The sequence below is a fragment of the Leptinotarsa decemlineata genome, unplaced genomic scaffold (assembly GCF_025532065.1).
Source record: "Leptinotarsa decemlineata unplaced genomic scaffold, Ldec_3_MD MMD2_tig00000026_RagTag_RagTag, whole genome shotgun sequence".
NCBI classification, from domain to species: Eukaryota; Metazoa; Arthropoda; class Insecta; order Coleoptera; family Chrysomelidae; genus Leptinotarsa; species Leptinotarsa decemlineata.
In genome coordinates, this window is record NW_027412539.1 from 7494995 (window position 1) to 7518330 (window position 23336).

At 34.2% G+C, this 23336-nt stretch overlaps 1 protein-coding gene across 3 annotated transcripts in view; it reads left to right on the forward strand.

Moving 5' to 3' along the window:
- Nucleotides 1-23336, forward strand: part of LOC111503747 (multiple EGF like domains draper) — a 110966-nt gene that overhangs the window by 82468 nt on the left and 5162 nt on the right. For 2 of the 3 annotated variants that reach the window (XM_023158135.2, XM_023158133.2), the window contains exons 5-13: nucleotides 35-293; nucleotides 4040-4251; nucleotides 6736-6977; nucleotides 9703-9864; nucleotides 13050-13214; nucleotides 15030-15236; nucleotides 19546-19701; nucleotides 20400-20576; nucleotides 22188-22517. In XM_023158135.2, coding sequence (XP_023013903.1) covers nucleotides 35-293; nucleotides 4040-4251; nucleotides 6736-6977; nucleotides 9703-9864; nucleotides 13050-13214; nucleotides 15030-15236; nucleotides 19546-19701; nucleotides 20400-20576; nucleotides 22188-22517 — 1910 coding nt within the window. The remainder of the gene's footprint in view (nucleotides 1-34; nucleotides 294-4039; nucleotides 4252-6735; nucleotides 6978-9702; nucleotides 9865-13049; nucleotides 13215-15029; nucleotides 15237-19545; nucleotides 19702-20399; nucleotides 20577-22187; nucleotides 22518-23336) is intronic. The other variant, XM_023158136.2, reaches the window with a different exon arrangement.

The following is a 23336-nucleotide window of genomic DNA, read 5'->3' on the forward strand; positions in this document are numbered from 1 at the left end:
ATTCATAGAAATGATGAATCTTTTTTTTCCACAGATGTGATGATTTGTGTCCGATTGGGAAACATGGCAGTGAATGTAAATCAGAATGTCGATGCCAAAACGGAGGCACCTGCGATCCAGAAAACGGGAATTGTTTCTGCAAAGACGGATGGACGGGTCTTGTGTGTGCCAATAGATGCCCTTTTGGTTTTTGGGGTGTCAATTGTTCCCAGCCATGTGACTGTTACAATGGTGCCTCGTGTCACCATATCAACGGTTCATGTGAGTGCCAACCTGGGTTTACAGGAGATAGGGTAAGTTAGATCAAGTGTCTTCAATTATTCAATAGAACTTGGCCGATACTTGATGAAAATCCATATCAAAAAAATTATTAATACAGTTTATTTTGTATGATTTTCACTATAGAGGCTTTTACGAAAACCGCGACACGCGACACAAAAGCTTCCTCAGGCAGTTTATGCAAATGTTCAAGAGTAATGCTTAACTGGACTTGAACAGATTACCATAAGTTGCTTATGGTATCGACACGCGTTAATTAAGATGAGACAAAGATGATATATTATTTGAATAATTAAGATAAAAATATATTAACGAATTTTCCATTAATTTTCATATCGTGTACTCTTTGATTTTTTCAAATTTATTTTCGGCTTTGAGGCACGAAGCCCTTTGCACCTCACCTTTGCCTTACGCAGCCTCTGAGTTTACAAAACCTCAACACGTGTTTTGCTATACAGAAGCTTCCTCAGGCGTGTGTACTAAAATCTCACAATAAAGTGTTCATATAGTTCATACAGAACTATTCAATTCATACAGTATGAAGACACCCGAGTAAACTATTGTATAGAAAACACTGGTTGTGGTTTTGTAAACCATCCAGTAAAAATCTCGCAAGGTGTCACTTGAATACGTTATTAATTTTCATCAGTATGAGCTGATTCCATCACACATGATAAATATAGTTGAATCTCACTAATCCGGGCCTTCAATAGACCAATACGTCAGCTCCGCTCCGTCGCTCCTCTACGCCTATGCATTCGTCGCCGCGTCGTCGTCTAGTAGTCTAACCTCAAAACTTAATCAACTGCACGTGCGTACGTATTTACTTGTTGTTTTGAAGTGAGATTAGTATGTTGCTAAAAATGTCAAGTGAACGGAAACAAGATACTATTCTATTTATTATTTTTCTCTATAATCCAGTAATCCGAACCGAACATTCCAATAAGTCGCCACCCTCTGGTTTTTAATTGTGCGGGATTAGTGAGATTTTACTACCAGACTTTTTTAAATATGAATAAAATTTCACATTGAGTGAAAACAAAAATTAAAAATCGAAATTGCATCACAATTTCAATGGTAAATAAAACACTATACCTAGTATTGTGGAAGATTTCTGTCACAAAGTTGAATTTTTTCAAACTGGTCTTGAATATTTCACTTTCAAGGGTGTTTAGTGTATGCATTCAGGACTTGAAGAAAACTGAATTTAGGGATGCTTGTCTTGTAACCATTGCTTTTTTGTGAATAAGATGCTGTATTTCTTGATTTTATTTTTTATGAATGAAACTGAGAGTGTGATATGAAAAGAATTTATGAATAGACAACCATTTTAACGAATTAAATACACACATCGGAAAAGTCTAGGGATATTTTTAAAAATGGCAATAATTTTTTTTAGATCGCTTTAGGGAAAAAAAAAGTTGACGGGTGATTATTAAACGAATGTAACTTACAACAAAATTTTTTAAATGGTCAAAAATACTAAGTGCGCATATTAGCAAAACTAAAAAAAAATATGGCTCTTCTTTGGCACCCCGAAAAAAATCATAATACAAAAAAAATTGGAATCAGTACAAAGTATGGCCTCCACGCTGGTTTATTACGGCCCTACATCTATCGTGCATCGACAAAATGAGATTGTCAATGTCTTGTTGAGGTACATTTGCCCATTCAGCGATTAAAAGCTCTCTCAATTGAAACGTTGTGTGAATGTTCCCCATATGCGGAGTAATTCTTCGTTGAAGCATGTCCCACACATGCTCGATGGGATTCAGGTCCGGTGATTGTGCTGGCCATGGCAATACATCAACTCCTTCATTGGTGAGCCAGTCAGTCACTAGACGCGCGACATGTGGACGAGCATTATCGTGCATTAGGTGGAAGTTTTCACCAACAGCACCAGCAAATGGACGGACGATAGGTAGAAGAATGGTGTCGAGGTACTGTCGAGCTGTGAGGGAGCGATTTGGAAAAACGAGATCGGTTCTGCCGCCGATCATGATTCCGCCCCATAGCATTACTGTACCACTTCTGTATATGTGGACTTCCTGGACGTGTCTCAAACGTTCATTATTTCCAAGTCGTCTCCACAGTCTTACTCGACGAGAATCTGGATGAAATCCAAATCTGGATTCGTCTGTAAACAAAACTGTGGCCCAATCATTTGCATCCCAGTTTTGATGTTCTTGACACCACTCTAATCTTCTACCGCGATTGCCTCTCGACAAAGGTGGACATCTAAGTGGCCTTCTTTTGTGGAGATCTGCTTCATGCAGTCGATTTCTGACAGTATCACGACCAATGGTTACCTGGTGCGTCTGCTGCAACACGTTAACCAACTCAGGTGCTGTGATTGTCGGTTGTTTTCTTGCGGTTAAGACCAAAAATCGGTCTTGAACTGCAGTTGTAGCGCGTCCTCGCCCTGGATGTTGTTCGGCTAGACTGCCAGTTTCACGGAAACGCCGCCACAATCGACTGATAACACTTTGGGAGACCCCCAAACGAAGAGCTACATCATTTTGTCGCATGCCACCTTGAAGAAGCCCTACAGCTCTATTCATCTCAGCCAATGGTAAGTGATGGCGTTCCATGTTAAAGCACAATATTTCCAGTTTAATTGCTGAGCAAGAACTGCATAGAATGTACAAACTCGACACTTTCAGATTATTCATTTTAGCCGTAAACCTACAGTTTGTAAAAAACTTGATAAAAGATTAGTTACCGTTTTTGCAGGCTTTGTTCAACCCATAGAAATCTACAGGGTGGTCGAGTGTACCAATTTAATCGAAATTAAACGACCTCATGCATTTATTTTTATGATATTTAGTATGTTATAAAAATATCCCTAGACTTTTCCGATGTGTGTACATTAGTGTCTCGTTGATTATCTTGATCACATATTCATAATTTAATTCTTCCAGCATTCACCTATTTTCATCAATGTTTCTGTTTTCTCCTTTCAACTAAGAAATCTACTATTTGCTGGTAAACTAGCTCTTCCAATATCTTTTCTAGATGGAAGCATGTTAATTGGTTGAAGGTTACTTTTTTATTCTTGGGGATAATATTTTTGAGTGTCTCATAATCAGTTATTTATAATTATCAAACAAGCAGTAACCATGTCTAAGTGTTTTATGATGTGTTCCTAGCAGTGTTGCCAGTGACATTGATTTTCTGAGTTCTCAACACAAATTACAAATGTTTTTTGTGATAGACGCAGCCAATCACTTCACTTCCATGCAGAAATTTGAAAGTGTGCTTCAAGAGTCAGCGAAATATGATCTGTTATTCTGAAAGTTGCTGTTACCGTGAAAATATTGAATATTTCATTCATTTCGAAAGATTATATATAATGTAGAGATGTTAATGAATAATTTTCCTCAGTCTAGATAAATTATGAAAAGGTTTATTTAATTAAGCAACTCTTTTGAATTATATGGATCTGAGGGTGAACATTGAATCAACTACACTATTCCATAATATACAAGTTCTACTATTGATAATGTTCACATACATATTTCTGAAAACTCAATTGTCTGTAATATAATACCATCAGGACTCTCTAATCATAAAACCAAATAATTCTCATTGAAAGTGAATAATTTTTCTGAATAAAAATATCACAATTGGAAGGATGTATCATAAAAAAATTCTCAACACTAATAATCAAATAAAAAACTGAACTTTATGAACGCAGTAGTTTCGTTGTTCTGAATTATACATAATACATACATACATTAAATAAGTTCATTGTTTTTAGTGCCTAGATGTTTGTCCAGAGGGAACCTTTGGAATGAACTGCGTAGAAAAATGTTCCTGTCAAAATGGTGCCAAATGTTCGAACAAAAATGGAACGTGTATTTGTGCTAAAGGTTGGGGAGGAAAATACTGCCACAAGCGGGTTTGTCCCGAAGGTCTTTATGGCCCTAAATGCGAGCATATGTGTCAGTGCAACAGTGAAAACACTGAAATGTAAGTACATTTAACAATTTTTCAGAGAATTTTCTATTCTTTTACTGAATTTTTTTTAGATGTCCACTTTTGTATTATCGTGAAATATTCATTACTGAAAAAATTATAATAGTGATTTTTAGTTTGAGTTTTCTATCAGTCCCATAGATTTTGTTTCTGTGAGGGGAAGACAACATCGCCATTCACTATTAGCATATTGATCAAATTCAATTAGATATAAAGGAAACTTTGTTTACCTTACAAATATTACAAATTCAGTCATAAACACAAAATATAAAGACAATAACAGTTTATATTTAGGCCCATCACAATTTACATGTATTTAAAAGAAAGGACAAAAATACGGGAACTTTGTCAAAAAAGTATACATTTATTTCTCTACTTTAATGTTGTCGCCTTCAAAATAGTCCCCATTAGAAATTATACATTCAAAACACTTCTCAAACTCTATCTTTGGGATAGTCTTTAGCCCTTTGTGATGCGTAATCTATGCTTGAAAAACAATGGCCCTTCAAGGTTATCTTCATTTTCGGAAATGAGGAAAAAAGTCACGTGGAGGCATGTATGGCGAATATGGAGGCTAGGGTAGTGTTTTTGTTTAAAAAATGAAGTGTGGGCAGGTACATTATCGTGGTGCAAAAACCCTAGTTGTTTTTCCACAAATCCGGGCGTTTTTTCGGATTGTTTTAAGCAAACCGCGTTAAACTTGTTGATAATACTCCTTATTGACCGTTTGACTTTATGGCAAGAATTCATGATATATACTATGCCACTAAAATTGAACAACACAAGTGAGTACGTATAACCTTCACCTGCCACCCTTTCATACCCAAAAATTTCATAGCATCAGCCAATGCATATACTAACATCATCAGTGACTTCTCTGATTGTGATTTGGTGATCGTTCTTAACCATTGCTCTCGCTTTTTTACGTTCTCATTGGTTGTTTATGTGCCTGGACGTTCGGAACGTTCTCCATCTTCAACATCTTCGCGGCCATCTTAAAAACGCTTGTAGACTCTTGTTTTCACTTATAGCAGATTCACCATAGGCCTTTAACATTTCACAAATTTTGTTACACCTTATTTTTTATGCAAAATTTTATACAAATTCTTTGACCAATTTGTTTTAACAAACTAAAATCATCGAGCTCTCAAAGACATATCATAGACAAAGTAAATAATCAGCTATGGCTGACAATGGGACTGTTCACCCCCGTGAACTTTAAAAATTCCTGTTATTTCATGAACATACATCGTATGTGGTAATTGTTCTGTTCTGCGTTTCTACACTCAGTCTTGATTAAGAATCTCATCAACCAAGATAAATTTCGACTTTGTGTTTTATTTTTTCCCTGTCAAGAGTATTTAAGGGGAAGCTTTATTGTTTTTTATTTCTGGTGTTGTGGTCATGCAATTGTTTATTATTGTGAACCAAAAAATTAGAGGGATGCATCAGAATTCCCGGTTCTATAAAGAGTTACTGAGCGTACTCTCTGGCATCCTTTTTCACTGTAGTTCGAATAATTTTTTCCTGCCTTAATAATGAGTGTTGACTAGCTGAAGTTATTCCCTAGAACAGAACACCATAACTCAAATTACAATGAACGGTTCTATAGTACACTGTTTTTATTACCTCTAGTGCCTGCCCCGCTGGGGACCGAATCAGGTTTTTAGAGTTCGGCAGAGCAATAGTCTTACCATCTGACCTGAGAGACTACTCACCATACAAACTAATCGGCTTCGTTGAGAATCTGGTTTTTTTTTGGGTCGAGTGCGAATTGGTGTCAGCCACAATAAACCCTTGTGGTTTGCGGTGGAGGATCTAATAGACCCACTCACTTTTGGACCTAACCTAACCTACTTCTAGGGATATCACATTTCTGAAATTTCTCAGTATGAAGTAATTTTTTGATAATTTAACCCAAGCGAATTACCACATTCTTTGCAACAGGAATCAAAATTATTCTGTATCGAGGAGAAATAGTCTTTCAGATGTTTCTCGTTCATCCAGCAGCAGGACCATGGTGAAATCGATTGAGTAGATCGCCTACAGACTAGTTGTGTGACCTGTGGTCTCACATTTTTCAGAGAAAGTGATTCATTTGGTTTCATTTTTATTCAGACACAAAACATTCGAATGAAAATGCTCCTCTCTCCATGAGTAGAATTTGAAACCTCTGGTGTGAAATGGATTTATTGAAAACACTTTTCCCTCACCAGAACAATCGACTCCTGAAGATGCTAACTTGAATAGCGATACATGCATTGGGGAAAATATGTTTTCAATTAATAGTCTATTCATTAATTTATGGAAAATGTTTATTACCTATCAAAAAATTGGAATCGTCTGCATACATGAAGATGTCTGTAATGTCTATTAAAGTTGGTAGGTTATTCATGTAACTGAATGAAATTCGTATAGGTTAGGTATTTTCAGTGGAAGAATTCAAACGTCAAAATATTTTGTCTTGAAAAATTTCAGATGCCATCCTTGGACGGGCGAATGTGAATGTAAAGCTGGTTGGAATTCACAAGACTGTTCACGACTTTGTCCACTTCTAACGTACGGCAAAGGTTGTCATGGTTTATGCAGCTGTCAAAATGGCGCCCAGTGTGATCCTGTTAACGGCACATGCATTTGTGCACCAGGCTTCACGGGAGTCAATTGTGAGAAGAATTGTGCTGCTGGCAGCTTTGGAGAAGATTGTGCCCAGGAATGTGATTGTGAGTCAAAATATCTATTCATACATTTTCCTCTAAAAAAAATTATAAAATTTATAATTACATTATTAAGGACAGATACTAGTTATACCTTGCTAATATCAATTATTGTTTTGTTGTGCTGTGGAGTGTTTGCTTTTTAACAGTTAATCGATTTTTTGCCCTGATTCTGTTTGATCCCTTGATAATTTGTGTGAAGCTGAAACTTTTTAGTATTTCATATAGTTTTTTATAACTATTCGTTGGACAATTGTGCAAATCAATGTTGAAATCACCTACACACAAAATATTTTCAAATTTAGGGGCGACATCACCCAAGCTTTTTTAGATAATTTAAGAAAAGCAACTACAGGTATATTATGTAAATACAGTGTGTCCAAGATAAGGATCCTAAGCATAGGAATCTCAGTACCTGTTGGAGATACAGCTTAGGTTAAATTAGGAAAAAGTTGTGTTCTTTAAAGCTTATTTACATGCCGTTTAGAAACTTGAAGAATTTTCATGGCCTGCTGAGATATTTGGGAAAAACGAGAATTTGACAATATCAATTTTATTTTTTTCTGACTTCATTTGAAAAGATATCAAAAAACGAATAACACTTTTTCATTGGCACTTTTAAGGTACTACACGATGGTATTTTTAGTTTTTATATCCGACGTTTCGTTTTCAAGAAACCATCATCAACTTTATTTTTTTATATGACCCGAAACAAAAGTACACCCTGTATCTGATTCCATTTTTTATTACGAATTCAACGATGTTTCACATTCCATTGTTTTCTTTTTAGTTTAAAGGAAAATTACATTTTTTTCTATTTTTAAGTAGGCGTTGCAAACAAATGCTTTGACGTAAATACCTGTCACCGAGCCTGTCAAATATTATTTAATTACACGATAAAATAGTAATTGTCGTTGTTGTTAGCCTGTTTGTCGAGTTGTTGATTTTAGAGTTATTGTTACTGTTGTCGTTATTATTGTTTATTGTTGAATAGATAATATTGTGTTATTATCGTCCAATATGCCGGGTGAGCATTATGGCCATGAAGAAAAGTTTGACATGCTAACGTGCTACATTTTGTGCCACAAAAATACTGTAAATACAGCAGCAATGTATCTTAATACATATCCAGAAAGAAAGCAGCCATGTAAGTCCATTTTCTTAGAGCTGGCTCGAAATTTAAAAGAATATGGTTCATTTAAAAAGCCTGTTTTATCTCGAAAAAAGGAATCTTCAGAAAAAGCCCAAAATAATGTTTTACTAGCAGTTGTTGAGAACCCTGAAATATCAACTAGGCAAATCGAAAATAATGTAGGAGTAGCCAATTTTGCGTAAAAATAGATATCACCCCTATAAATTTAGGATTTGCCAAGGACTTAAACAAGGGAATTTCGAACGGCGCCGAAATTTTTGCGTATGGTATACACGCGCGTATGAAGAAGATTATAATTTCCCTTCAAAAATAATATGGTCTGACGAAAGTATGGTCACTAATAATGGTATCTTCAACCGCCGCAATACGCATTACTGGGCTCAGCAAAATCCGCGTGTTAAGAAAATATCAAGACATCAAGAACGTTTTGGGTTTAATAAGTGATGTGCAATTTTAGGAACTAAAATACTAGGTCCGTTTTTTTACTATAATTCTTTGACCGCCGAACGATACCATCATTTATTGCAAAACTATGTAGAAGACTGTTTAGATAATTTACCTCTGGCACAGGTCAATAACTGTTGGTTTCAACAAGACGGTGCTCCTGCACATAATTCTAGACAAGTTCGAGAGTATCTTTCGCAGCGATTTCCTGGAAGGTGGATTGGAACCTTTAGTGAAGTGTCTTGGCCAGCGTGATCCCCTGACTTAACTCCTCTGGACTTCTTCATATGGGGTTTTGTTAAAAACCGGGATTACCAACATTCTTTTGAAACTGAACAGCAGTTACGAGAATGTGTAACTGTCGCATTTAACAGTATTACACCAGATATGTTACGTGATGTTTTAAGTTCTACAGTTAGAAGATCATACTTATGTTTGGAAAATAACGGAAACCTGTTTGAACACCTCCTTTGAATTAAATAAAAAATGCGTTAATTTCTTTGTTGTTTTCATTACTTTAAAAAAATCATTATTAACCTACTTAAAAATACATTTTAAAAATAGAAAAAAATGCAATTTTCCCTTAAACTAAAAAATAAACAATGGCATGTGTTACATCGTTGAATTCGTAATAAAAAATGGAATCAGATACGGGGTGTACTTTTTTTTCGGGCTATTTAAAAAAATAAAGTTGATGATGGTTTTTTGAAAACGAAACGTCGGATATAAAAACTAAAAATACCATCGTGTAGTACCTTAAAAGTGCCAATGAAAAAGTGTTATTCGTTTTTTGATATCTTTTCCAATAAAGTCAGAAAAAAATAAAATTGATATTGTCAAATTCTCGTTTTTCCCAAATATCTCAGCAGGCCATGAAAATTCTTCAAGTTTCTAAACGGCATGTAAATAAGCTTTAAAGAACACAACTTTTTCCTAATTTAACCTAAGCTGTATCTCCAACAGGTACTGAGATTCCCATGCTTAGGATCCTTATCTTGAACACACTGTATATAATAATAAGCCACCTTCCATATCATCCGTTCTATCCTATCTTGAATAACATGACATCAGATTTTGAGTTTCCAACTTTTCAAATTTTCTTCTGTTATTTAACCATACTTTTTCATTTCCCAGGCAAAAACGGGGCAGTTTGCTCGCCTGAAACAGGTCAGTGCCAATGCCCAGCTGGCTGGGAAGGCCAGCAATGTGATCGTCCTTGCAGCAACAGCTCCTTTGGAGTACATTGCAATCAGAAATGTGTCTGCAAACATGGTGCATCTTGTAATCCTGTTAATGGTAAGTTTCAGTTATCATAATTTTTTGTGCATGCTGATTGAACTAATGTTGACACTTGAACTTGTATGCCAAGTTACGGGAAAATTTTTAAATTCATTGAAGTTGTTCAATTACAGTTTTTGGATTAGCATGATGTGATTTATAAGTTAGGAACGTAATATATACAATTCATCATTTATGGCGGTGTAATAGTGCGAATGCAAAAAATATAAATCTGAGCAATTGATACCGCCCTGAATATTTCTAAAGTTTTTAAGAAACTTTCAGTTGATATATTTGAAATATATATATTGACATAATTTTTAGTTATCATGTACGAAATTAGTTGACATTTTTCTAAACACGTGAACATAGTTTTATCTTACTATGACAGTAAATAGCAAAATCTATATTTTTTCAATGTAGCCCTATTATTCTATTGAATTGTATTGATTTGAAGTGATTCTCTATATATTTTCATTTATAAAGTATGACAAAAACCCTCACCAGAGTTGTATAATATTTTTGATCTATAGAAACACCTAAATCTGGAATGAAAAAAAATTATCTGATTTTTTCAAATGACGGGGTATAATCATGATTTGATTAGAAATTTGTGAATGTTCTCAATATTTATTCGCTTTTTGAAACAATTCTATTCTGCTCTTGAAACTGAAAATATAATTGCTTTAAAAATTTCGTTCAGTCAACTCAAATTCCTTATGTTTATTTAACAAATAGTTTCAGTAGTGTCTACTTATTGGGAAAAAAAAAAGGTTTTGGTTTTCTACTTCTCCATCTTTATACAAAAAAATGTGTAAATCCTAAACTCATCTTCTATACAAATAGAATACCTCAATCTTATGTTCTTTATTTACTTTTTGTTGTTTTATACATTTAGTATTTCTTAGGATAAATGTATTACCATCACTATACTTGTAAATTTCCTATTTAAGAACAACATATTGAATATGAATATATGAAAGTATAATAAGTCGGTAGATTTTGATATTGAATTCAATCGTAAATTTTTATACATGTAAGCCAGTCTGTGAAGAACAAACTCGTAACTCTCCATCTATATACGTGAATACCCTCATAATAAATTGTCCACAAATGAAGCGCAGTTACTTGTGTAATTTATCATAATGTTAACAATACTATTGTAGAATTGAATAACTAATAAATAATAGCAATAAAATAAATATGAAATTGTGGAAACTAAACCTAAAATTACAATTTAAAATTGCGCATGTACCTAATTGAAAATGTCAAAAAAAAAACAAATTAATGTCTCCACCAGCTTTCAGTGGTTGAAACTTTTTTACTGCTGAATATGGTAGATGGCAGATCTTTGCTGATTCCAGCCGCTGGATACAATCGAAACGAAACAATAAGCGTTTAAATGCTACATCAGGTACAGCAGTTTTTGCTTTTTCATCATAGACGCAATCAGTATCGCAGAATTCGATTTTTGCACCTACTCTCAATAAGTTCACAAAGATGGGTTAATCTCCTCTGATAGGTAGAGAACTTTTGACACTTTTGTTAAAAGCCTTTCCATGCATCTTAATGATAACAAATCTCAACGGCATTTTTACTAGTATTCAGGTCTTGTCATTATTGTAACAATTCAATTTCTCTGTCTCCAATATGAAGAAAGGGACAATGGCATTTATAGGATCAACAAAAAACTCAAATTATAAAAATTAACATTTTCAGGTTTTCACTACTCTAAAATCATGAAATGATGTAAATTTGAAGGACAACTCATAACTGTTTTTCAATAACTTTGATACTCACGATTTAAGTTTTCTCACTTCATAACTAAAACAATTTCTATATGAAATATATAATCTTAGACAATAAAGTATACAGTGCATTTCTTTAATGGCCCCCTTTTATTTTTTGAACGGGTCAATTAAAAAAAATTAAATTTGGGATAATGAAATTAATACATGAATACTTTATTTTGAAGATAAATTGACAGATGAAACTTTCAAAATGGCGCCTGGGCGCCATCTGGGAAAAAAAATTAAATGGAAATGGGGGGTCTTGTGACACATATTTTTGAAGCTCCAGACGAATTCTTCACAACCCTAGAATATAATATCATTATCTTCAACTACTACAAAATGGCAGAACTTTTAATAATTGTCTGAATACATTGACATTTAACTACATAATAAGCTTAAGGTCAGTTCAGAAGATGCTCGAAATGGTTGCCTTGAACTTCGTGACATATGAACAGCCTATCCGATATTTCACGCCGAACATAACGTCAATATCACTACAAATATTTATTATTATCTGCCGCATATCCAATACTAAAGCAGGTTCAGTTTCGTAAACGTTTTGCTTCAAATAGCCCCATAAAAAAGTCCAAATGTGTCAAATCTGGCGAGCAGGCTGGCCATTCTGTAGGACCTCGACGGCCAATGCAACGACCGGGAAGAGTAGTATCCAAATAGTTTCTTACTTGTCTGGAGCAATGTGGTGGTGTTCCATCTTGTTGGAATACAATATCCATATCGAATTCATTAGGATTCACTTCGACGATTTCAGTGGTGAGAGAGTCAACAGTAGTTTCCAGCATATTCAAATACAGTTCCCTTGTTAAATTTTGATTAATAAATAGAGGTTCCTGCCCAAATGTTAATTTTTCTGGATATTGGGTATGTGTTTCCCGGAAAACGTGATGTTCACTGTCGTACTAACATTTTTTGACGTTTTTATAACTAACCACATCGGGTTGTTGGAGTTGCCATATGGCTGATAAAAAGGAATATTTCTAGAAATATCGATATTAATGTGTTTGTTTTCAGGAAATTATTAAATGTTTCGCCATTTTGTAGTAGGTGAAGATATTGACTTTATATTCTAGAGTTGTGAAGTATTCTCCAGGAGCTTCAAAATGATGTGTCACAAGACACCCATTTCCATTTTATTTTTTTTTCCAGATGGCGCCCAGACATTAATAAAGAAATGCACTGTATATCTCATCGTTATATATTTGTTCTCATTCTCAGAAAGTAAATTGCTTTACTAGTATATTTTTATTTCAAATATTTCATCATGCACAATAATCCTAACACTGTGATTGCAGTAGATTTAAAAACTGAAATCTTGAATAATATTTCCCGTATCTTGGTGTACGATCTTTTATTGTTTTTCGTTTTTGGCATGTTGTTGTTGTGTTTTGGTAGGCAGTTGTACATGTGGGGCTGGATACACTGGTGAATTCTGTGAAAATAAATGCCAGCCGGGCTATTTTGGAGTGAACTGCGAGCAGGTTTGCCATTGCCTAGATGGGCATAATTTGGGATGCGACCATGTGACTGGGCGATGTCGCTGTAAACCTGAGTGGAAAGGTACTTTTTACATGATATTGGGCAGTTGATAAAAGTCATCTCGCATTCATTATTGGGCAGTGTCATTCATGTTTCATGGAACATATTTCATCGAAACATCATAACCTCAGGGCCAACTAAATGATGCATGTTAGATATAATGCATTCTCATGAATTTTTTGCCGAGGAGACATTTTTCAATTATTAGATATTAAAACAGGAAATAAGCTCTCAAATTTTCTATAAACTGTGAAATTTTTAAAAACATACTTCAAAAGAAAGACCCACGATCTTATCAGTTTCTTCTAAAAAAATGAGTTTCTACAACAAAATTATTGTCATATGAACTTTTTTATTCATAAGTGACCTCCTCTATCACTTCATTCAGTTTGACTTATAAGATATACCCAGTATAATTGAACTGAAGCAAATACATACGCGTAATGCAATGAGTAATGATGCATAGTAAAATTACATGGTACTATTCAAATTTGATATCATCTTCAAATCAAAATTTCAATAAAAGATTCTTTTGTAAATCTGGACTAGGCTGTTTAAATGAACCAGAGTTACTAAACAGGAACTGTAAATAAAATTCATGAAAAATATTTCACAATCCATCAAAAAAATCGAAATTCCTAGTCTGAATATTATTTGGAATGGTTATATTTTTGCGTTTTCAATTATTCTAAAATAAATTTGGTATACCTATAGTTGAAATAAATATGAAAAAGGTAGTGTTTATGCATTAAATGAAATTGTTGAAAACACTCTGAAGTTCAGGATAATTTTCAGCTATAATATCCCAAGGACATTGATAACTAACGAAATAATTTTATCACAGTTTTCGAAAGCACGTTATTTGGTAACATCCCGACGCCGAAGGCGGAGGGATGTTACCTAAAATAACGTGCTTGAGGAAGTTGTGATAAAATTATGAGTTATTTATCAATGTTCGAGGGATATTCGGTGAGAAAATTTTTTGCAATTCGAACAAAATTATTTATTGAACACACAGTTATTAAAAGAACAATTCGTTTAATGATATTCCGTTGATCTTGCTGTATTTGCCTCGGTTACTGCATAGCTGTTTCCACGCATACTATTAAAGGGGTCTAGCATGATATTATACTCCTTGTAATACTTTTCTTGTAATAATTTGCTTGTTATATTCCATACGGTTTTAACAGTAGCCTCCTTAAACTCTGTGCTATCCTTTTTTCTCATATTAATCGCCCAATCCTTTAGTATTAATGCAAGCTCTTCGAGAGTACGATTTCCATCCAATTCATATTTTCTGGCGTCACAAAACTCCATAAATATTTTCCAAGTGTATTTTTTACTATTGACAGTATTTTTTGGTGTATTTTCTTCAATGATTTTGTCAATTGCCGCATCATTTTGAACACCAAAGCGAGGAAGTGACATTTTCGAAATAAATTGAATTACTGAAATGTCAAACAACTTTATTGTGTTGGTTGCTTAGCAATGTCATGACATAAGTGATAACTACCCGTGAAAACTATCGATGGGTAGTTATCACTGTAATGATGGTTTCATTGGTTATTTCGACACACATGACTAGAAATAGACAAATTTGATAGGATAATTTTTTTGGCAAAAAATTTTCTATGATAGAGTATTATTTCAACTTCAGCAACGACTTACCAAATTTTAAAAAAATCATATCCGAAACACACACCCCCATCATTCACTTCAGAAGAAATTTCACTAGCTTTTTTCATATCATTCATAAATGCAAAAAGAAACTACACTCAGAAATCATTCATTTTGAAGTGTTGAAAATTTGAATAGTTCATACTGATTGATTTTCAGGAGTAATGTGTGAATCAAATTGTCCGGAGGGGAGATATGGACCTAACTGTGATCAAATTTGCGTTTGCAAAAACAATAGCTCTTGCGATCCGGATACGGGAAAATGTTATTGTGCCAGGGGTTGGCAAGGAGATGAATGCAATACACCTTGTAATATAGGTTATTATGGTATTGGTTGCAGGCAAAAATGTCCCGAAGTTTCATTAGGTAAAAGTTATTTTCAAGTAAAAAAAGTACCATTTTTTTGGGTATACAGGGTGTAACTGAATAAGTGTAAAACATTTAAGGAGGTGATTCCTCATCGAATCTTTCATATAGAGAAACTTCATTGGAGCATCCCTTATTGAGATACAGCCCCTTAAAGGGGGTACATAAAATTTGTATAACAATTTTTTCACAAGCACTGAAAAAGTTACAATATTGAAATTAACCTGACGTTTTGTACTACCAAAAAGACAGCCAGTAATTTATTTGGTTTACCCCATGGTTGTAAGGGGTGGAAAATACAACCCCTAAAATTTATTTCCAATGTAACTTTTTGTCTTATTATTTGTTTACCATTTAAAAATGTATTTCTGATAGCCTGTTTCATTCTAAGCATCGATGCGTGCAGGGTAATCAGAGAGACTCCAGGAATATTTGAGCAAATACGTGGCTCAATGCGCCGACGTCTAGACGCATGCGTAATGTCTGAAGGTAGACATATTGAACATTTACTATGATTTCTACATGTTGTGTGTTTTGTTATTAATAAATTAGTTTTGTTTATTACCCTTTAATCCTTTATTGCAGGAAGTAACTACAAAATAACAATAAATCTAGTTCGCATTTATGACGATGTATCTCTGTAGTTGTTCGTAAAATAATTTTTTGCTGTGAACTGGTTTATTTTGGGCAAAAAACCCAAGAAACATTTTTTGTTTAAAATAATAAGAAAAAAGGGACATTGGAAATAAATTTTAGGGGTTGCGTTTTCCACCCCTTACAACCATGGGGTAAACCAAATAAATTTCTGGCTGAAATTTAGTTATTTAGTTACACCCTGTATAGTTCTTCAAAAATGGATGAATTTGTAGATATGCAGGGTTAGAGAAAGAAAACGGAACGAGGCCGATTTCTCATAGTTGGCGTTTACAAAAAAAAACCGTTTTCTCAACTGTGTCACTTCATCCTCTCTTGTTTGAAAGGTCATCAGTTACTTTTTGAGATGTTTCTTACTTTTTTCAATGTGTTGCAGAAGATATAAAAGACTTCAACAACTATCAACCAGAATGCGTCAGAAAGAGTCATCGATTCTAGACATAGCTTTGAAGTTTTTACCTCACAATGGGGCGTTCAAAATGGTGTCCTCCTACTACCGTACAATTTTTTTCTCAAAGAGGTTTTGGAGGTTCTGAGGCATTTCAAGTGTAATGTTCTGATATTCTGCAATAAAATATTGATGCAAATTATAGAAATTTTGGTAGAGTTTCATGAATTGTAAATTTTCAAAATCTAACTGAAAAATCTAACTGAATTAAATTGGGTGATCTTGCGGACCATTCCACTCGTCCTCTCTACCAATCTATCAAGCAGGAAAGTTTCTGTTCAAATACTAACTAACAGCAAAGGAATAGTAAGGAAATGTTAACTCATTCTCATTGTAATGGCATCTAGGTTCAACAATGTCTGTCAATTGCAAGTACATATCTCCTATAGAAAACAAAGACCAACAACACAGTCGCCTAAATTCCAACCCACATGTTAAACTTTTCTGTATATTGTGAGAATTTTCCGACTATGGGATCTGTGGGATAGATAGAAGTCACAATTCACGAATGTCAAAAATAAACGGTCCGTTGCACAGCTATGCTTGGACAGCAGCCTTCAATTGTTATTTGTCCTCTTTCACTTCAGCTTTCACTGCAAGGCATCTAGATGAGACCAGAGCCCAAAAACGATTCAACAAGGTCTCTCAAGCTTGTCCTCGAGTCCAACATAGCATTCGTGGTTCAGCCTAGCACGACTCTGCTGCCCAATGTTGGGTCACGAATGCTTTCTTTTTGGGCTGTGGTTTCATCTAGTTGCCTCTTAATGAAAGCTGCAGTAAAAGACAGAAGTCGAATCTTGTCCAGCAATCTTTTAAAGGACCGTCTTAGATAGCTTCGTTTATGTTTGATATTCGGGGACTGAGTTTCCCTAAGAAGATATGTCATTGTCATTTACTATTCAGGCTTGTTTTCAAAGTATAGTGCTTCAGCTTAGCACCACTAATGAGGCCTTTGCAGGTCGAGAAAGCGCTGTTTGGTGATGAATCACAAATGCTTTGTTTTTGGACTCTGATTTCTTTTAAATGACAGTTATAATAATTGGCAATTTCTTTAAAAAAACATACTCATCTAAAAAATTGGTTTTGAACTAAAAATTCTTATAATTTGATATTTGTTCAGTGAATAACTTGCAAAATTCTGTCAAAATTATCTTCTTACCACTAACTATGAGAAATCAGCCTTATTTCGTTGTGAATGGCCAACCTTGTATTATGAAATTGAAACATTGTCGAATTGTCATTGAAAGTTTAATTATATAAAATGCAATTTATGGAATTTTACTCAACTGAAATGTGCATTAATGAATAATTCGAGAATTTCACCTTGATCATTGCAGGTATTTTTCAAGGAATCCAGAGTATTCAAACCCATGTAGTTTATGTTGCACTTATTAAGAATTAATCATATTAATTCTGCTGAAGCATGTTTAATGTTTTGAATGTATTCGTCTTGCTTATTTAACGTACTGTCTTATATATTATATTGATTGTTATTGTTTCTCTATTATAATTAAGTATGAAACTATTATTTTTTTGTATGAGCTACATTGAAAATTATGTTTTGTCACCATAACTTTGATTATGGATCCGCAGATAAAAATAAAACCAACGTTTTGAATAACAATAAATATCTTATCATTAGCAGTAGGAGTTGCAAGTACATGCTTGAAAATAATTAACTTTTTCGCTAATACCACCACGAATATTGAATGGAAAATTCAATATTCATGACAATAACATGTATAACAATATATCATTTAAAGAGTGTAATAAGTGATAAATTCTGAAATAAATTGAAAATAGTGAGATTATTATGAAATTTTCAATAACAATCTCGCTTCATTTGGACACACACTACATTAAAAATGAGACTTTTATAACGATACTGCCGAAACTTTATATACATGCTAGTTTTTCTGAATAAGAAAATCAATATTTCAAGTACTACTTCAAATGCTTGTCTGAAAACAACTAATTTCCTGGCTAATATCATGAAGAGTTTTTCTCAGTTCTCACAGTGTGCTCTTATATGTTATCTCACTGTACCAAAAGCCATTGTTCAAATTCTTACGATTTTATGTTAAAATTCCCTGTTTATCTATTTGGGCGAAAATAAAATTTAATTTCTTTCATGTTTCTTGATGTGTCCTTTATATGTTATGTAACACTGCCTTAGTATCTACTGAAAGATACCTGCGGATGATTTCTAAAATTATATAAACTAGTTCTCTGGAGAAAATGATATCATTTTATAAAAATCTGTCAATTTTCAGAAAGTTATTACTAATAATCGTTAAAAATAACTTGGCTTACCACGGAAAATCAATTCTGCTAATTAAAAATGCAGCCCGCTAACGGCTGCGCAATAACGACTGCTTGATAAATCAAACTTTCATGTGACAGAAATTTGTCAAAATGAATATCAGTGATTGATACAAATGTCTACGTATTCAAAGTAATCATGAGTAAATCAAATAATTTAAAATCTACAGAAAAGTAATCTAATCTAAATAAATCAAATAATTTCTGAAATTCACTTTCGAACAACATCAATCATTGAAAGTTTGGTCTATGAACAAGTTGAAAATTTTAAAAATAATGCTCACTTTTATTGTACCTTCAATCTACAATCAGTTTCGTCGATAAAAAAAATAAAAGGTGAAGATTAAAGAATAGGAAGTGTTTTATAAATTTCTTTACTGCTTAGGTGGATGAAATCATTTTGTCAAAATTGATATTGTAACAAATTAAAGAATTAAGTGTCTTAAACAAACTTATTTTCAACAATATATCACTAACTAATTTATTTACGACACTTAGCAACTAACGCTTAATTTATTTGCACTATTTGAATTTCTTCTTTAGCCGGTCGATTCACTTTCTGAACTGCCTCTTGGGTCGGGAAGCCGGGCTTATATAATGTAACGGTTCTTTCTAGAAATCTGTAGTCGGACTAGCGTTTTACCGGCGGTTTCATGATTCGGCCGGTGTCAGAGGCGGCTTTAGATTCGTTACAATATGTATTGGAAATCTTATTTTTTTCGAAAAACCAATAAAAATTTGGTTCCTTCAAACCTCAATTTGAAAACATTCAAGTAAAATTAAAAAATTAACAGTGCTTTGCGTTTGAATTATATAAGAATAATTTGTCAGCCGACGAATTTCATTTCACGGACCCCCGATAATCTTATCACTTTTCTTTGTTAGGTAACAAAACTTGTGATCACGTGACAGGAGAAATTGTATGCCCTCCAGGATATCTTGGAATTACTTGCGAACATCCATGCCCAATCGGAAAATATGGAAAGAACTGCATCCAAAACTGTTCTTGCAAAAATGGAGGAGATTGTCATCATGTTACAGGTAGATTTTTTTATAATGAAAACCCAGTAAGTGTGAATTTAATTTTATACATTATTTCTTGAACCAACAATTAACAATAATAGTGAACCTGATTCCTGACCTAAAGATCTCCGAGTCTAAATCCAACTTCGACCATAATTTATCCAGTTGAAAAGGATTATGATGCTCCCTAGGAAGCTCAGGGTGTTAATCGCATAGCATGTCATAGCAATGACCTTAAAAAATCCTTTTCACTACCACCCGAAATTTTTAACCCTCAAGAAATATTTTTTTCATTTCTCCAAACGCAAAAAATCTCCTTTTCATGTTCTTTTCTTTTTTGATTTGACCGATACTTGATGGTTATCCATAATTAATAGGAATTGAATGAAAAAATACTTTAAATATATACAATATAATAAAACTTGTGATATGTGATGCCTTTCGCTATTCTTATAGCTTTTTCAAGTAAAAATGGTATTCAGTGAATGTACAGACATATTTATAGTAGTTTGAAATTAGGTAACAAGAAGGGAGTATTAATTTTAAATGGGTAGCCTAATAATAAACAGGTACATATTTTGTTTGATATAGGAAATCCAAACTACCTTTTTATCCATCTTCTAAGATACCCAAAGTTTTATTACCTTTATCTAAGATATCATACATATTAACCATTAACAATTGTAACCTCTAGTTCATTTTGTCGAACTTTCTAGGTGAATGTCAGTGTTTACCTGGTTGGATGGGTGGAAATTGTACAACGCCTTGTCCACCCGGAAGCTTTGGTATGGGTTGTAGCCAGCATTGTAAATGCCTCAATGGTGGTGAATGCAGAAGAAACGATGGAGTTTGTCGATGTAAACCTGGGTATACTGGGACACAATGTACTGAATGTAAGTTGCATATGAATGATTTTATTTTATTACAAGGAAATGTTTTCAACTCACTAGAACTTGGTTTGAATGTGCTCAACAGTATATCTTAGTGAATGTTAAAATGTTTGGACGTCCATTATCTAAACAAGTGGTAACAAATTTGAAATATGATAGAAGAAAAAGCAAGCAATGAATAATGAAAATACTATGACTGAAATATTTGGATGGGTTACATGAAAAAAATAATGATATCGAAAGTATGAGATATATAGATTCATATTTATTCAGGATAAGACGTGACTGGATATATTATATGAAGAACAGTTTTCTTGGGTTTGCAGTCAGATAAGTTAACTTATTGACTTTACTCATTTTGGTGGGACAGTAGCCGGCTGGGTTGTTCACTCTACTAATTGAATCGACGGTAATTTGAATCCTGTGGTCGAGCGATCGATTTTTGCTGCTAGGGATCGCACATCAAAATGTAAGATCTCGTTAATAAATAGCTCGCACAAGTTGAGGCTTTTGAGTGTTGTCGTTCATAGGGAGACGAAAGCTGGTTATTGGAAAAACAAATTTTAACAGGTTAATATGTAATTGTAGCACGTCAGAGGTAACTTCTGGAATATATTGAAAATATTGAATATATTGAAGCTGTTCTGATATGCACCTAAAGCTCTCTCAGCGAATCGGTTTCTATCTCGTCAATCGCCGCTAAACGCCGACTTTTCATGGGTCTTCTCAATATTGGGAACAGGAAAAAGTCGCAGGGTACCAAATCTGGTGAATACGATGGCTGATGCATGATTGCGGTGTTGTTTTTGCAAAAAAATTACAAACAAGCAATGACGAATGAGTAGGTGCATTATCCGGATGCAGAAGCCATGATTTTTTTTCCACAATACCGGAAGTTTTCTTCGTAGTACTTCTCGCGAGCGGCGCATACTTCAAAATAATACTTCTTATTGACAGTACGACCATGTGGCAATAGCTCCTGATGCACTACGCCTCGGTAATCGAAGAACAGTGAGGAAAACCCTGACATTTGATCGAATTTGGTGTGCTTTTTTGGTGTTGGCTCTTCCGTATACCACTGTCAATATTTAAAATGTTTCTGAGCACTTATTTCCATTTTTTACACAAAATTTGTTGCAAATTATTTGATCCAATATAAAAAATGAAACAAACGCCAATCGAATGTACGTAGCCCGCGAAATTTGAACATTTACCTTTTTTTTTTCGAACAGTCCACGCTTGTTTCTTCAAGTTATGCAAGTATATATTGATATTTCTATGATATCTCATTTAGTTTTTATTTTTTGTATGGATATTTTTATTTCAGTATTTAAAATATCTCAAAATTTGCTTCTGCTTGTACACAAAATTATTTGTCTGTATATTTTCAACGACTTTATATAATTTCTGAGTTGCTACACAATAAAATAATCTCCACTTTACTCTATGGCCAGTTGTTAATTAACCAAACATAATCGCCCAATAAAAACGATTTTCGGGCCCCACTTGAGCCCCTACTAGATACTTTGTTCAATAGTCAACCACTGTTTGTCTTTCTACGATTCAATTGTTAATTTATGGAAATTTGTAATTAATACTGACAACTCTTTTCAGTGTGTCCAGAAGGATATTACGGAGACCATTGCATGACACCATGTGAGTGTGAGAATGATAACTTCATCTGTCATCCTACCGACGGTTGCATCTGCAAGCATGGTTTTACTGGTGAAAAATGTGATGAATCCAACATCCTAGGTAGAGTGCAGACAAAAATTGAAAATGCAGAAAGTGGAGTTGGTGTAATAGTGGCAGTGATTATGGTTTCTATAATTTTCATCTCGATAGTAGTTCTTGTAATATTCTACTATAGACGACGCGTCTCTAACTTGAAGACGGAAATAGCGCATGTTCAGTATATTGCAGACCCAACAGGATTTGGCCCAGGTGAGATAATTTTATACTTTTCATTTCACAAACATTACCTGAGCTTTCTCAAGTTATTCAAGTTGATTCATTCAAAAAAGTCAATACATTTCTACTTTGAATTCAGAATTTTGTTAAATTCTCTTTTATAACTCGGTTGATAGATGTTATAATTTGATGATCCTTGGTTATCAGAGTTCTTCATCTAACTTAATCTCTTTAATGAAATTCCAAAGCCTTGATATTGGCTCCTTCATATAGCGTATAGCTTACAAGTATATAGTGTTTGTAGACATACCACTACCCTTACAACCTTGCGGTTGTGGTTTAACAGGTTTTCCGTTAATGACCTTTTTCCGCCAGTCTCATTCCTGGAAGCTTGTTCCACCAATTTTGCAATTTGGCTTGCATTGACGAATTGATAGATGTCTTTATGCTTGTCTTCACCAGCCCACAGAAGAGTTCTGGAACTATCATAGCCTTGGATGCACGTTCAACGGCTAAAGCATCGGTCTACTCATTGCCCTTGTACCCTCTGTGTCAAGGTATCCAGACTAGGATAACCCTATTGTGAGAACCTAATTCTGTGAGTGTGATGAGACAGCTCCCTCCAAGTCACTTAAAGACTTGGTAGGAGCTGAGCACCTTGATTGCCGCCTGACTGTCGGAGGAATTGGCAATGGTTTTGTTTCAATCTTCTGCCTGACAATTCTCCTGCGCAGTGTTCGATAACGGCAACTTCTGTCCGCGACACTGTTGTGTTCTGTACGAGGCTGAGTGTGATTTGTCTTCGCTCTACCTCCATAAAAGCCGGATCCTACTACTTGGGTTTTAAACCGT